This window comes from Felis catus, chromosome D2, assembly GCF_018350175.1.
Source record: "Felis catus isolate Fca126 chromosome D2, F.catus_Fca126_mat1.0, whole genome shotgun sequence".
NCBI lineage: Eukaryota > Metazoa > Chordata > Mammalia > Carnivora > Felidae > Felis > Felis catus.
In genome coordinates this window covers 71,336,862-71,352,028 of record NC_058378.1, presented here as the reverse complement: position 1 = coordinate 71,352,028, position 15,167 = coordinate 71,336,862, and the positions used below count along the sequence as shown (strand labels likewise).

The 15,167-nt window shown below is 48.5% G+C and overlaps 1 protein-coding gene across 28 annotated transcripts in view; it reads left to right on the top strand.

Moving 5' to 3' along the window:
• The window catches only part of ABLIM1 (actin binding LIM protein 1), a 303,758-nt gene that overhangs the window by 196,497 nt on the left and 92,094 nt on the right, over positions 1-15,167 (top strand). For all 28 annotated transcript variants that reach the window (XM_023240969.2, XM_019813866.3, XM_045040719.1 and 25 more), the window contains exons 5-6: positions 7,739-7,865; positions 9,769-9,862. In XM_023240969.2, the coding sequence (XP_023096737.1) occupies positions 7,739-7,865; positions 9,769-9,862 (221 nt within the window). The remainder of the gene's footprint in view (positions 1-7,738; positions 7,866-9,768; positions 9,863-15,167) is intronic.

Below are 15,167 nucleotides of genomic sequence, written 5' to 3'. Positions count from 1 at the left end.
TGTTTTTCCAAAACTGGCCTGTGGACAGTCAACATCCGTCTACTCAGAGAGGTCTGGTCTGGAACGTGACCACACTGAACAGCCTAGACGATGAAAGGAAATCAACATTCCACCCTATCCATGTGTTCGATTGACATTCCTGTCACTACTCAGTATAATGTGCCCTTTTTGGTCAAGGAGAAGTGTTTTCAAATACCCAAATCTTCTATATCTTAAAGATGTTAAACCCTAGGCCAACTCTTAGTTTTAAAAATAACTTCAGGAGAATCTGGATGTTTTCGTTTTGTAATCTATGGGTTGCAAACTGAAGGGTCAATAAAAAAAAAAAAAAAAGGCCAGGCTATTAACACAGATTCAGTCAGTGTCAGTTCAAGAGTGATAACAGGTGGCAATTGACATTTAGACTCTGTGGAGGGATGGAAACCCTAGCAAAGTGAGCAGCCACCACAGGCCTCCAAAGTGTTATTCCCGTGAAGGAACCCACGTGTCAGAGGCTGACCCGACATGTGTTAAAGGCTTGTGTAGAAGGCAGCTTGTTAACCTAAGAGAATCAGGTCACTCTTCTATTGCGTCCCCCCTTTTCCTCTGTTTTGGATAGAACAGCTGGTCTCTAGCTTTCTGCTGTTACCATGTTGTCACACAGATAATGAGAAATCCGTGTCCTGTAGGAACAGTTGAATGACAAGATCCAGTGTCATCAAAATTCAGGATCTGAAGTTAGCCAAACTCTGGAACTTAAATTTGGTTTTTGTTTTCTTTTTCCCGGAGCTCTTGAGTCCTGGCCCAGGGATGAAGTGCCTCTAGTTAGCAGTCTATTAAAAGGACACCACTTGAATATTTTATAGGGTCTCCAAAGCCTTACTCTACTTTCTAATAATAACAATCTAAATCTGAAATGATTTTGCTTCTGTTTATTTTTCCTCCCCGTGTATAGCCATGAACTTGTGTGCTAATCTTCGGTGATGACAAATCGAGTTTCTTTTCCAGTATTATTTTTAAAAAGGGATTCCAGGGAAAGCTTGAATTTTCTGGAACTTACATGGGCAGCAGTTTAAATACTTAAAGGTGATTTCCTTTCGTTCTTAATTAAAAAATTTTTTTTTCAGTAAAGGAAAGAGATACTCGGAACTGACTCAGAATACTTACGGACGTTTTATTTATTATTTTTTTAAGTTTCTTTATTTATTTTGAGAGAGAGAGAGTGAGCTCAAGCAGCAGAGGAGCGGAGAAGTAGACAGAGAATCCCAAGCAGTCTCCGCACCGTCAGCACAGAGCCTGAAGCAGGGCTCGAACTCAGGAACTGTGAGATCGTGACCTGAGCTGAAATCAAGAGTTGGACGCTGAATCGGCTGAGCCATCCAGGCGCCTCTCTGTGGACTTTTTATAACCTCACAGGATCTCAGCAAGCATCAGTAAAATTGGGAAAGTCTTTTTCTGGTCCCTTTTATGATTTACATCATTTTCACAATAATTCTCCACTTACACAGGCTTTCCCCTCCGGTGAACACTTCGTATTCCAGTTCCCCCCTGGCTGGTTTTGCCCACTGATAGCACAAGAGACTAGAATCAGGAAAGCAAACCTGTGATTGGACGGCTAGGTTCTGAGAAGCCCCGCCCACTGTAAAGTCCTGGGTTCATGTGCATTTGCAAATAGAAGATTCCCACTGTGCAGTTAATTGGACACTGTTGAGCTGTGTGGCTGCGTGCAAAGCCAAGGCTCACCCTGGGCCTTCGTTGGCTGTGCGTAAAGTGAAGCGTTTGCATCACATGGGCTTGAAGGTCCCTCCGGCTCTCAAATGCTCTGTGATCTGTAAAATCCAGATAATCACCGCCCTTCTAGGTGAGCGTGAGCCCTGAGAGGGGGCTGAGAGAACAGACTCACAAGACCTTTCAAAAGTTACGAGCTGAACAATAACTATAATGATAGTAATGTTCGTATGATGATGATGATGGATCCAGAGAAACCAAAATGCCTCCCCCAGAGGCTGACAGTGGGCCTTGCCTGTTTGTTACGGGGGAGATGAAATGCAGGTTTTGTGAGACTATTGCACCTTTGAGAATAGACGCTGAGACTATTGCACCTTTGAGAACAGACGCTGAGTGTTTACATGTGCCCACACTCTCTCCAGTCTTCACAGCGGCCCAGGAAGGCGGGTGCTGCCAGCCTACCCATTTTCCAGATGAAGAAACTGATGGCCAGTGGTTACCTAGCCTGCCCAAGGTCCCTTGGCTCAGTGTCCGAGCTGGACTTCCACTCCAGGTCTCTCTGCCTCCAAAGCCCTTGACCACTGGGACAGGCACAATTTGTGTGTAGAACAGGCCAAAGCACACATTGGACACAACAGTGAACAGCCTTCTTTTTCCCTATCATTACTTTTATTATCCAGAATTCCCTTTCCCACCCTTGATCATGTCTTAGATCCCATAGCTTTCTGGTCACCTTCGGCTCCTAGAAGTCCTTGCCTATTGGAAACTCGATTCTCTCATTCATCCCAGAGCCACACCTTTTCCCAGCTCAGATCTGACCCAAACCGGAGACCTACAGTGGGCATAACCTCTTCTTTACCTCCTTCTATAACTCCTTCCTATCCTGTGGCTCTTTGGGGACCAGGCAGGGGCAGGGATTTGGAGGTAGAAGTGACGAGGTGTTAGAAATCTGGTATTGTCATGCTTCTGTCTCCGCTAACACGGCTGGAGACCTTTTTTTATGGGGTGCAATTTGAGTTCTTGAACAAAAGCATGCAATTTCTGGTTAACCTCTTGCAACGAACTCACGTCCTGCTGCCTAGTGGTCTCCTAGCCTCTTACTAATGAAGTCCCACACCCTCTGCAGACAGTTTTCTCCTGTGGGTTCATTCCAGATGCTTGGGCGTAGGCACCAGCCACAGGACACGAGTGCATCCCCAGGGAGCCAAATGGTGGAAGTGTATGCCGTTCCCACTCCAGCCTCTCCTTAGCCTGCCATTCGGGGGGGCTCCAACCAGCTTCCTGCTTTCCCAATCTTCCAAATTCATCAGGCTCTAGGTTTTTTGTTTATGAATGCTTCCAGGCTCCGGGACACCCCAATCGGTTTGTTCTAAGAACTCTAACATCAAGCTTCTCTCAGACCCACAGCAGCACTAGAGCCTGAGCTTTCCCACTCAGTAAACATCTAGGTCCTTCTCCCCGGGGCCTCTAAATCCCCGTCACAGCAGAGGGGAGAGAACACCACCACACCCCTGCTGTGTGGACAGCTCCCCGCTGACTCCTCTGTGCCTTTCCAAATCTCTGATTTCAGAGGTAGGTGGGTAATAGGGGTTGGTAGTCATCAGATGGATCCTACTGTCTTTTGGAAAGTCCTGTAGGGATTCCGGGCACCCTTCCGTGGGAGGTGGAATATTTATCACCATCGTCTTCAGCTCTGAGACCGTGGCCCCAAATGCCAAGACACTAGGAAAATTCCCATTCTGTCTTCTAAAAGTTTTGATCCCAGCTGCGTAGCTACTGTGAATGGCAATGTCCAGCTTCGTCAATGGTTCTGGGCATGACTGAAGCCGGCAGGCCTAGGAAGGTGGGGGTGGGGATTTCGTTACCACATGGTTTTCTTTCCTAGACCTCCGTGTCCTCAACCGCCATCTCCAGAGAGGCATCTTCACAGAGTAAGACGTCTTTTGGGGCCCTTACTTTTCCCAAGTGAGCAATTCTGAGAAGACAGAAGTAGTTCTCAAGGAGATCAGAGGTACCCAATCTGATAGGACCTTAAGTGCTGCCCAAGTGATGACATCTTTTTCAGCTTGGGAACGCAAGTTTATTTTCTGAGAGCCATTTGTCACCTTCTCCGACTTCAAAACTTTTGAAGCCCAGGTGTCCATGACCCTATGCCAAAAAAATAAATAAATAAATAAAAGAGAGAGAGAGAGCGAGACAAGACCCCTGTTCTCAAGGATATTTATTGCCTTTGAACAAAATGATACAAATATGGAACCAGGTGTGTAGTTGGATGTTAGTTTAACATGGACACAAGTAGCCAAATTCTTGCTCTTCTCTTGGCTCTTATGGCCAAGAATGAAAGGCTTGGGGCAGAATATTTACAGTTGTTTGTTTTTTTTTTTTCTATTGACACGTTTGGTCATTAGTTGTTTTTGCTGGGATATTGGCGAGTTGCTAGAGGATTTGAATTCCTTGATGCTGCTTCACATTCACCTATTTCTGACTTTGGCAATAATTCCAGCACCAATCACCAGCTTTCTATATTTATCGGCAGCTGCTTCAGTGATGTGGAAACAATTTTCTCAACAGCTGAAAAACATGAAGATACAGAGTAGGACATTTTGTTCTTTATAAAAGAGCTTAGTTGGGATGAGCATGGGAGAAGGGAACAATCCAGCACGAATCATTTTGTCCCTGCATCTTTCCCACATTGCCCATCAGGCCATGTGTGACATCAGGCTTAAGTGGAGAATTTATGGTTTTGCCCAGAGAGGAATGAATGGGTAGCCTCTGTGACATGTACCAGAATCCTTTGAACCAGATGATATGAGCCAGTATTCTACTTTCTAGAAGGTGGTCTTTGATTTGCTTGATTTATTAATTTTTTTTTTCAACGTTTATTTATTTTTGGGACAGAGAGAGACAGAGCATGAACGGGGGAGGGGCAGAGAGAGGGGGAGACACAGAATCGGAAACAGGCTCCAGGCTCTGAGCCATCAGCCCAGAGCCCGACGCGGGGCTCGAACTCACGGACCGTGAGATCGTGACCTGGCTGAAGTCGGACGCTTAACCGACTGCGCCACCCAGGCGCCCCTGATTTGCTTGATTTATGACTTAAGGTTTGGGATGAAGGAGGCTCATCCCCAGCCTCTGTTTCCAGCCCAGCTTTACCAGCTGCCTGGCTCTAGGCATTCGGCATTCGGTGAATGCTTTTCTACAGACCATTATCAAAATCAGTTCCGGAACATCTGCCTTCCATGGGACACTGCAGGGCACAGAGAACAAGACTTAGAACCCAGAAACGTGGTTTCTAGTCCCAGCTCTGCTCCTACCAAGGAAAGGTGGAGCCACGTTGAGAAGCTAACATGAACCGAGGGTTCCAAGTGTTGTGCAAAGCACATCCCAGTGCAGGGTCTTTGTCCTCATTGCAACCTAGGAAGAGGGCCAGCATTTCACAGATGAAGAAGGGAGTGTTCAGAGACTGTCACTTTCCCAAGTTAACGTCGAGTTAACGTCGATGCCAACTCCAAAGCCTGGACTCTTACCATTCCAGGCCTCCCATCTCCCAAGATCTCAGCGCTGCGCAAGAGGAGACCCCATATGGCTCCACCAACCCCCCCCTGAGCCCAACTGTCTTCAGTTTGTAGAATTGAAAGCCATCTCTAAAATTTATTTTCTGACTTAAAAAAAAAAAATCTACCAACCGGCAGCTTCCTTGGTACTTTAAATCTTTACTGCCACCTAGTGGACATATCTAATCAGAGGAATGAAAAATTCAGTTCAACTTGGATTAAAAACTGTCAATTCATCTTAAACTCATCCTGTGCTCCTAACCTTTAAAAATTGTATTTATGGACAAATATCATGGCCTTCCATTTTTATCCTTGCAGTAAACTACCAGGAGTTTCCAGGAAACCTATAAACTCCTCCTGCTTTAAAAAATAATAATAATAATGCTTTGTGATCATATAATACACACTCAGCTAATAATGGGCTATACTTACAGAAATTCTAATCTGCAATATTTAGAACTTGTATAGCAATTATGTTTTTAACTTTATAAATATTTGCTTAACTTTTTTTTTCTTTTTTACATTCTCAGGGTAACAAAAAAATAATAATTCAAACAACACAGAGGATGTGAAGTAAAAAAGTCCTTCTCCACAGAAGGAACTATCTTAGGAATTTCTTTTTTTTTTTTCCAAGAAATGTTTTATTTCGTATACAGGCATGTGTACAAACACGTACAATTTGCTAATTTTTTATAAAGGAGCTTCTGTTACGCATACTGTTCCACAGGTTGCCTTTTTCAATTTCGTCTGTTATGGACATGTTTCCATGTCAGACACAAATCAACCTCATTCTTTTCAATAGGATACAGTATTCCGTTACGGACTGTACTATAATTAATTTCACCAGTTCGTCATTAACGTCCATATAGGCTATTTTCGGTTTTGTTGTTATAAAAGTGCCGCAGGGAATACATTTATTTTCTTCAGGGAAAACATACACGCCAGACACACACGCACGCACGCTCATTTGCAAGCGTATTTGTAGACTGAAGTATTAGACGTGAACTTGCCGGATCCAAAGGTGTGTTAATACCCACTGGCCAAGATCACCAGAAACACGCCTGTAGTCACAAAGATAAAGGAGGAGAGGAGAGGAGGACGAGGAGGACGAGGACCAGGAGGAGGAGAAGCCCAGTTAACTGAAACTGCTCCAAGGGAGAGCACAGGGGAATGGCGAGCCATCCCCGGAGGACTGTCATAGGGTGCGAGCTCTTGCTGAGTGGTAGCAGGGAGGAGTCAGGGCCGCAGGAGCAGTTCTGGGCCGTGTACCGGCAAGATGCCGAGGCAGGTCACTGGGCATCTCTGTAAGTTTTTCTGGGAGGAGGGAGAGTTAAAGTAGGGTCAGGAGTGTCACCAGCAAAGGAGCAGCAGTCACACGTGTGGTCGGAAGAGGGGGGTGTTTCATCGTTTTGTGTGCCGAGGGGCCTTGTCTGGGCATCGCTTCGTTCCATGGGTGTTTCCTACGATCAGCTGGGGACGTGCTGGCCAGTCTCCCAGCAATGCGCCGTTTCATTTGCTCAGATACATTGGCTTTAAATGTCTGTGGACGTTTATGTTGCTTTTCCAAAAGGTTGCATTAGTTGACATTCTCCTGGGTTCTTTTAAATGCTCAACTTCTCTAACAAGGAAGTATTTAATAATCAGAATAATGGCAATCACAACACTGGGAAACGTTTAGAGGGCCACTTCCCCTGTGCCAGCCACTGTGTTAACTCCATTATTTCATCGAATCCTCATTGGAGGCTTGAGACACGTGCTAGTGGCATCCCAGCTTCCATCCGAGGAAACCAAGGCTTAGAGACGGGGAGAACCGGCCCGGTCACGTGGCTGGCCAGCAAGTTGCTGAGCTGGGTTCAGAACCAGACCTTGCTCCTTCCAGAGCCCACGCCCTTTCCCACAAAGAAACACTTTCTCCTTCCTCTGCTTCACAGGAGCCTGCCAGGGAGAATTTAAAGCTAGGGCATTAAGAGCTGTTAAACTGATGATCGCAAATCTTCCAAAGTCTGGTTTAGGATGATAAGGAAGTCGAGAGGCCCATTTACAAGAATGAGATTCATGGGCTCCTTTCCAGGAATCACATATATATTGTGAAGTGAGGCATCCTGCCTGAGAGCTTTAGCTTCTCACATGTGCCCTCAATTAATAAAGGCCTATGAGAGCTTCCTGAAAAATCACAGCCAAGACAACGTAATTAAGTATCCTCTGGGCCAGCTGGAGCTCAGAGGGTATTTGAATAATCCCCAAGGAAATAAACGGATGAAGGACATCCCTCCCCGTGGATCCACTGAGGTTCGTGAAGGTTCCGTGCTAGGTGAGGATGGCAGGGACTTGGTGCAGGAAAGAGGGGAAGGACGTGGTGCCTCGGTAAATATCTGTTGAGTGTGGGCCGGGCGCGGGCCGGGCTTCAGAGCTGGCCCGCGTGCGTGGACTTAGCTGAACAAACGTGGGAGTCACTGCTGGCTTCTGCTCTTTTCCAGATTGTGCTGGCTGTGGAAGGGACATCAAGAACGGGCAGGCGCTGCTGGCCCTGGAGAAGCAGTGGCACTTGGGGTGCTTTAAATGCAAGTCCTGTGGGAAGGTTCTCACCGGGGAGTACATCAGCAAGTAAGATCGGGGCACAGGCCGCGGGATCCTTCCAGTGGGGCCTGCTCTGGGGAGGGGAACCCCACCCCACCCCATTGGACATAAAGGCATTCACACCCCATAATCAATATGAACTTTCACTGTGCTACGTTTTTGTTTTTATAAAAGGAATTTTATTCTTCCGCTCTCCCTATAGTTTGCCTACAGTGAATTTAATGAGACGTCAGTCACTGCCTAATTTAATGAACAAAACTGACATAATGTTACACTGTATGTTATAATCAATTCTTCAGTAATTTTACTTTCCCTAACCTTTTTTCTTTTCCTATTTGGAACTAGTAGACCTTGCTCCTCCTCTAGGTCTTGAATGTGTTTGACACCTCCCCCCACCCCGCCCTGCCCTAAAAAAAAAAAACACACAGGGTCTAAGCACTGAGCCCATTGGGACCAATGCATAATTCAACCCACCAGGGACCGGGTTCATGTTAGAGTCAGGTGCTGGTGTAACAGCTAAAGTGAAGTTTTATTTTGTTTTGTTTTTATAACGTAGCCTGGAGAAACTAGTTACAGCGGTTACCTTTCTTTTTTAAAGTTGTAAAATTTATTTTGAGAGAGACAGCGGGGGAGGGGCAGAGGGAGAGAAGGAATCCCAAGCAGGCTCCACACCGTCAGCGTGGAGCTCGGCACGGGGCTCGATCCCACAAACCACGAGATCGCGACCTGAGCCGAAACCAAGAGTGGGACGCTCAACTGACAGGAGCCACCCAGGCGCCCCTACAGTGGCTCCCTTTTGATTGAAGGAGGGAAGAATGAGTGGGGGGGGGGGGCGTCCAAAGGCAATGAGGGAAAATTTATTTTCGTCACTAAACCTTTCTATGCTTAAAAAATATTCTCCAGGGGCGCCTAGGTGGCGCAGTCGGTTAAGCGTCCGACTTCAGCCAGGTCACGATCTCGCGGTCCGTGAGTTCAAGCCCCGCGTCGGGCTCTGGGCTGATGGCTCAGAGCCTGGAGCCTGTTTCCGATTCTGTGTCTCCCTCTCTCTCTGCTCCTCCCCCGTTCATGCTCTCTCTCTGTCCCCAAAATAAATAAACGTTGAAAAAAAAAATTAAAAAAAAAATATTCTCCAACTAGGTAAATATATATCCGCTCTTCAAAAAAAAAAAAAATGTAAGAATACAGTGAAACAAAAAACAAACAAAAAAGTAGCGGGGGCCCCACCGCCTAGAAATCTAATTCTGTAGTCCTGGGTGAAGCTGAAACGCCTGTATCAGAAGGAAAAAGCTTCACAGGTGATTCTGACACACAGCCAGGGTAAGAAGAAAGAGAAGGATGCCCAGCTGTTAAGCGAACGCAGAAGGCTGTGCGGGGGTAGGCCACTGGGATGTCTACCGTGGTGCTTCTGAACTTTTGCACTCAAGGGCACGCATAGAAAACAGTATTTTTTCTGTGCTCAGAGGTAAATAAATAAGGAGGGTTGGAGAGGCTGAGTGAGAAGGCCCTGTGCCCCTGGGGCCTCCTGAGGGCTGAGGACTTGGCGTCCCAGGCTCTGGCCTGTGAGCTCCAGGAGGTGGTGGGGGGCGGGTGCACGCTGACACCACGTCTGAAGCCCATCTGGCCTGGTGGTGAAAGAGAATGGCGCCCGTGTTTTGCTCGTTGGGTCCGAGACAACAGGGAAGCAGCCGTGGTAATCATGTGGCCATTTGGCTGTTCTTTCTGTGGAGCCCGGAGAACCACAGCCGTCCCTCCACGTCGTGTGGCTTCGTGCACTTTGATCGCGCCTGCCCAGATCTCCCGGCCTGCGAATGCTGGGCCCGAGAGCATCACGCCCTTCCACCTTCTGTGGAAAAGGGCCCCCGGGAAGTGTGGGTCTGGCGTCTTCCAGGCCCCTCGGCCCTCTCAGGACCTGAAAACCCTTGTGTTGCAGGGACGGCGCGCCCTACTGTGAAAAGGACTACCAGGGGCTCTTTGGGGTGAAATGTGAAGCCTGTCACCAGTTTATCACAGGGAAAGTCCTGGAGGTAAGTGACACACGGGATGCCTTCGAAGCTACCATCGTCTTCCCCAGAGGTCGGCAGAACCGCAAAAGAGGCTCTTCCACCGTTTTGTTTTGTTTTTTCTTTCATCTTTACCCGCGGAGGAAAGAAAGTACTGGGAGCTGACTGATCTCTTCGCGATTTAACGTGTATTGCCTTTACAGGCGGTTGCTGCTAACTGTTCATGTGGAAATTGGAGGGAGGGACAATTGATCAAAAGAGATAAGGGGACTGTTAGGAACTATGTAGAAGGAAGAGGTATATTAGACTGTTTTTAGGAGTCAGAAAATGGGAAACAGAGCGCGTTCGAGCCGCTTGTGGGGGGGGGGTGCGCGTGTGTGGGCTTGTGGGGGGGGTGCGCGTGTGCACGTGAGAGTGCATGGACTCGGGGGGCAAGGGCTCAGAATCGAAGTGAGGAAAAGAAAGGGCAGGTGGAAAGTGAAGGCCTACACCTCCCCACCCTTAAGAAAACCACATCCTGCGTGACCCAGAACCCCCTGCGGCTCGGGCCGAACCAGAGCCTGGCGGGTTCAGGTGTGACTGCCTTGTGCCACAGAGCCTGCTTCCTGCTTTCTCCGCAGCGGCCCCACCAGCTGCCGCCTCTGGGCTGAGCGGAGCCCGTGCTGTGGAATTAGGGGCCGGAGTTCAGAGGCAGAGGGAGTCACTGCCCCCCCCCCCCCGGCTTCTTACAGGCCTGTGGGGTGTTAACCCTCTCTGATACGAAAGAAAAGATTGCCTCATACCCATCACACATTTCAGGGTGGAGAATGTGTCCTGGGCAGAGGTAAGTCAGGACGCCTAGCAGCTTGGGAGGGCCACCAACTGGTCCTGCAGCTTTGACAGACACAGGCCACCGAGTCCACATGACCACATTCAAACCCCCCCAGCGGGGCGTTTCCGAGACCTAAATCTGAGAGGCCCCCAAGTGTCTCTGGGCAGCCTCCGTGGGATTGCACAGCAAGGTCTAGCTTAGTTTTCCTAATCCCACAGCAAGCTCTGGGGTGCCTTTCTTTCCAGGAAACATGGAGGGGCCGGCATTGGCTCTGCACCAGGGCCCAGGGTAGCTAATTGGATTCGGGTGATAAGGAAGTGACTGTTAACTCGCACTTGCCTCTTACCCAGGGGAAGGGTGTTCCAGGAAGAGGGAACAGCCTCCCTAGAGGCCCGGAGGCGAGGACAGGCACAGCAGAGCGTGAAACAAAAAGCCAGATGGGCAGGAGCGCAGGTGTGAGAGAAGATGCTAGAGGAGTGGGGAGGGGTCAGAGCAAGAGGACCTCCAGAGTCCTATTCAGGAATTTGGGCCTTATCCTAAGAATGCTGGGAAGCCATTGAAGCCCTGATGGCTGGAGCTGAAAGCGACTGGATTACATCGCTGTATAAAGAATGCGCGGGAGTCCTCAGATGCACGTAAAACCACGCCCATAGCAGCTCTGTTCACAACAGCCAGCAGGTGGAAACGACCCAGTGTCCACGCACGGATGAACGGACCAACAACACGTAGTATATACAGACAAGGAATAATACTCAGCCTTAAAACGGAAGGGGTTATGATACCTGCTACAGCATGGATGAACCTCGAAAACGTCATGCTAAGTGAGGGAAGCCAGACACAAAAGGCTACCCGCGGTTTGCTTGCATGTACGTGAAATACCCAGAACAGGTAAATCCATAGAGACAGAAAGCAGATTAATGGTTGCCTGGGGTTGGGGGAGGGGGGAATAAGAGTAGCTTGTTGGTACCCAACTGGAGGTATGAAGTGTTCTGGAACAAGTCAGAGGCGGCAAATGCACAGCATCGTACCTGTCCTAAATGCCGCAGTCAGGGAGGCCAGTCTGGAGACGACTGTAGGACTCAGGGCACAAAGCAATGGGAGCACTGGCGGCAGGGAGACCTGAGAGGAGGGCCCACTCTCCCACGTGGTTGGGGGCTCAAGAGGAGTTTCCGTGGCCTTTCCAACAATAGTTTTCATTGTCAGCCCAAGTGTGGTCGGTGCTGAGTTTTTGGCCCTCCGTGAAGTACGTCGCAGGAAAGCTATTGGGGAAGTTGGTCGTGGCTTATCCAAAGTGCAGCATGAAGTCCAGGTGGTCAGATCACAAGAGTCAAAGTGCAGCGGGCGTGTGCTCCCCACCTGTCCCCTGAACATGTCCCTTGTCCCTCCCCGGAGCCCAGGGGGAGAGGCCCACGGCATTTCCATAGGGGTTCCCAAGTGTGATCTGTGCAGGACTGAAATAAACCTGTTGAGTTGGGAGCAATTGGGAAACTGCATTTCGAAAGAGTAATAATAAAACATCAGAACCATCTCGCGGATGTTCAGCTGTAGGAAAAGTGGTGGGAGGATCCCGAGCATAGCCCCCAGATTTGAGCCACGTTTACGGAAGGCGCGGAGCGAAACCACTGTCTCGGTCCACGTATGCAACTGTGTTCCCCAAAAAGAGTTGAGGCAGAAGGCAGGGCGGGGGCGCTGTCGATGACCTCCGGTTTAGTTCAACAGCTGTGAGAAGGGATATGTAAAATAAACTCAATCCAGGAACATGCCATTTTGAAGAAACATCTGCTTAGTCAAGTTCCTCCCCGGAGCGGGTGTTGGCTGTGGCTGCTGGAGCCTCTCGCCAGATTGGCCTCGGGTTTCGGCGAGAGCCTTCTGGAAGGTGCAAGTCGCGGAGGCTTTCCACACGGTGCCTTCGGATTTGGGACTTCTGGGAGTCATTTGCACTGGCTTCATAGCAGAATCAAGACCCACCCAGTGGGCGTACTGACTGCCGATGGGTGTGGTCTAGAAAAATGTAATGCCTGTGTAGCACCCTGACATGGGACCACCTCTGAGTCAGCTTGGCTTGGTTACCAATATAAAACAGGACGGGTCTCAACACTCCGCCCTCCTCCTGTGCCTTTGTTCTCAGACCCCATTGTTGCAACGTGGTGACTGTGAATTTGTAAATGCTGTGATCCTTGCCTTTTGGGATTCTTTCCCCTCAGTTTTAAAAATGCGGTAAAACGCACGTAGCATGAAATTTACCATCTTAATCCTTTTTAAGTGTACATTTCAGTGGTATGAAATGTATCCGTAATTTTGTGCAACCGTGACGGACACTCACCTCCATGATGCTTTGCATCTTGTAACCTTGAAACACTATACGCAACACTAAATCTCAACTCTCCCCCTCGTGCCCTGACCACCACCATCCTATTTTCTGTCTCAATGAATTTGACTACTTTAGGCATGCCGTACAGGTGGAATCATACGGTATTTGGAGTTTTGTGTGTGTGACTGGCTTATGTTATTTTGCACAATGTCCTCAAGATTCATCCATGTTGTAGCACGTGCCAGAATTTCCTTCCTTTCTGAGTGATACTCCGTTGTATGGATATACCGCGTTTCGCTTGTCCATCCGTGATCCTTATTTTTGTTAATGTTGTTTTTTTCTGATTGATGTTATTCATAAAGATTGTAAATGTATTCGTTTCCTACATCTCCAACAGCGAGGGCTTAAAAACGCAGAAACTTATTCTCTCACAGTGTGCTAGAGGCTAGAAGTCCAAAATTGAGGTGCGGCAGGGCCATGCTCCCTCCAGGCTCTCGCAGGGAACTCTTCCTTGCCCCTTCCAGCTTGTGGTGGCCTGTGGCATTGTGACCCTGATCCCTGCCTTTATCTTCACACGACCTTCCCTCTGTGTCTTCTCTCTGCATCGCCCCTCCCTCTGCTTTGCTGTTAGAAGGACACTTGTCATTGGATTTAGGGCTCACCCAGATAATCCAGGATGATCTTGTCTCAAGATCCTTAGCTTAATTATTATATCGGCAAAGACCCTTTTCCCAAACGTTCACAGGCTCCAGAGATTTTTTGGGCCACTCTTCGAACCCACTCCAGTAAAGCTGGGAACTTATACAAGTGTCCTCCAGGAACTGTCACGAAGTATCAGGTGCTATACAGCCTCTTGTCTGGGTGGTTTCGCCTGAGATGTCGCCAGACACCCGAGGAAGTTTTGAGAAGGAGCGAGGTCACTGGGGAATGATCGAGAAGGTCTGGGCTCAGCTATGTTACTAATTTCTAATGCAATAGCCATAAACCCCACCGATCGCATTGGCTTGACAGGCTGGGTAGAGAGTCTTCGTGTGTTTTAGTGCAGACGGCTCCACGTGACAGGGAATTAGGGATCTACTCTTGGCTCTGGAACTCCCAGCTGTGGGACCTCAGGCCAATCTCTCAACTTCTTTGAGCCTCAGTTTTCCAAGACAAGCATTAAAAATGTGTACGTAAATCCAAGCCTGGACTGCTTGACTCCAAGTTTCTCTGGCTCTTAGGACCCAAGTTCCGTAATTCTCGCGTCTTCGGTCTAAGGAGTCAAGAGTTAGCAGTTCTTTCTCCTGGAGAGATTTTCCTGGAAGCCGGCAGGCAGCATGCACTCAAAGTGTAGCTTTATTTATCATCGGCTGGCTTTCAATTTTGTTTTCAGCAACGAGAGTCTCTCTTTTGAGAGGTCTTGCTGTAAATGGCCCATCTTTAAAAGCTTATGCTAATTAACCTATAAATTCAGGCGCATTCTGAAGATGTTTGCCACCTGCCTCCTAATTAAGTCCGGAATCAAATTAGTGTGAAATACTCGAGTCTGCCAATAGCCTGCTAGCTCCATCTGTACCTCTAACCTCTCCTCTGGAGCAACCTTCCGCCTCCTTTTACTTCCCACCCCTGACCACGCCTCTCCCCTGCTCGTGCTTTAGCAGACTAATGGTACGGGAAGCCACACGAGACCTTGGATGTAGGTTACAGATGTCAGTGGACATCGGGCTTCCCTTTGGTGTAAATTTCCTTCCATCTTTGCCGAATGGCCCTCAGAGATCTCTGACTCTAGCAAAATCCCTTTCCTGGGCATGGGAACGTTTTTACCTGCCATCTTCATAAAGAAGGAAAACAGCAAAATAGTTCCAAAATGAAGGCAGCCCTGGGAAAAAAGAAAAAGAAAGAAAGAAAAGAAAGAAAGAAAAGTAAATGTCCGACTGGAGACAGAAGTGTGGAAGGTAAAGGAAAGGGTTTGTCCCAGGTCCCTCCCCTTGGTCTTGGGCTGTTCTGTCAGCAAACCAAGGGTGAACTTGACTCTCTCAGCTCTCTTGCACAATTCCCTCCCCCCAGGGGCTCCATGTTTACCCGGCACTCCACTGATCCTTTCAAGACAAATGCTTGCATCCCCAGGGAGCTCGGCTCCCTCTGCAGATGGTGCCTCCCCGAGCAGACACCTGCTAGACCACAAGCCACCCCACCCCGGAGCCTTCCTCTTGCAACTCTTCTCTCGG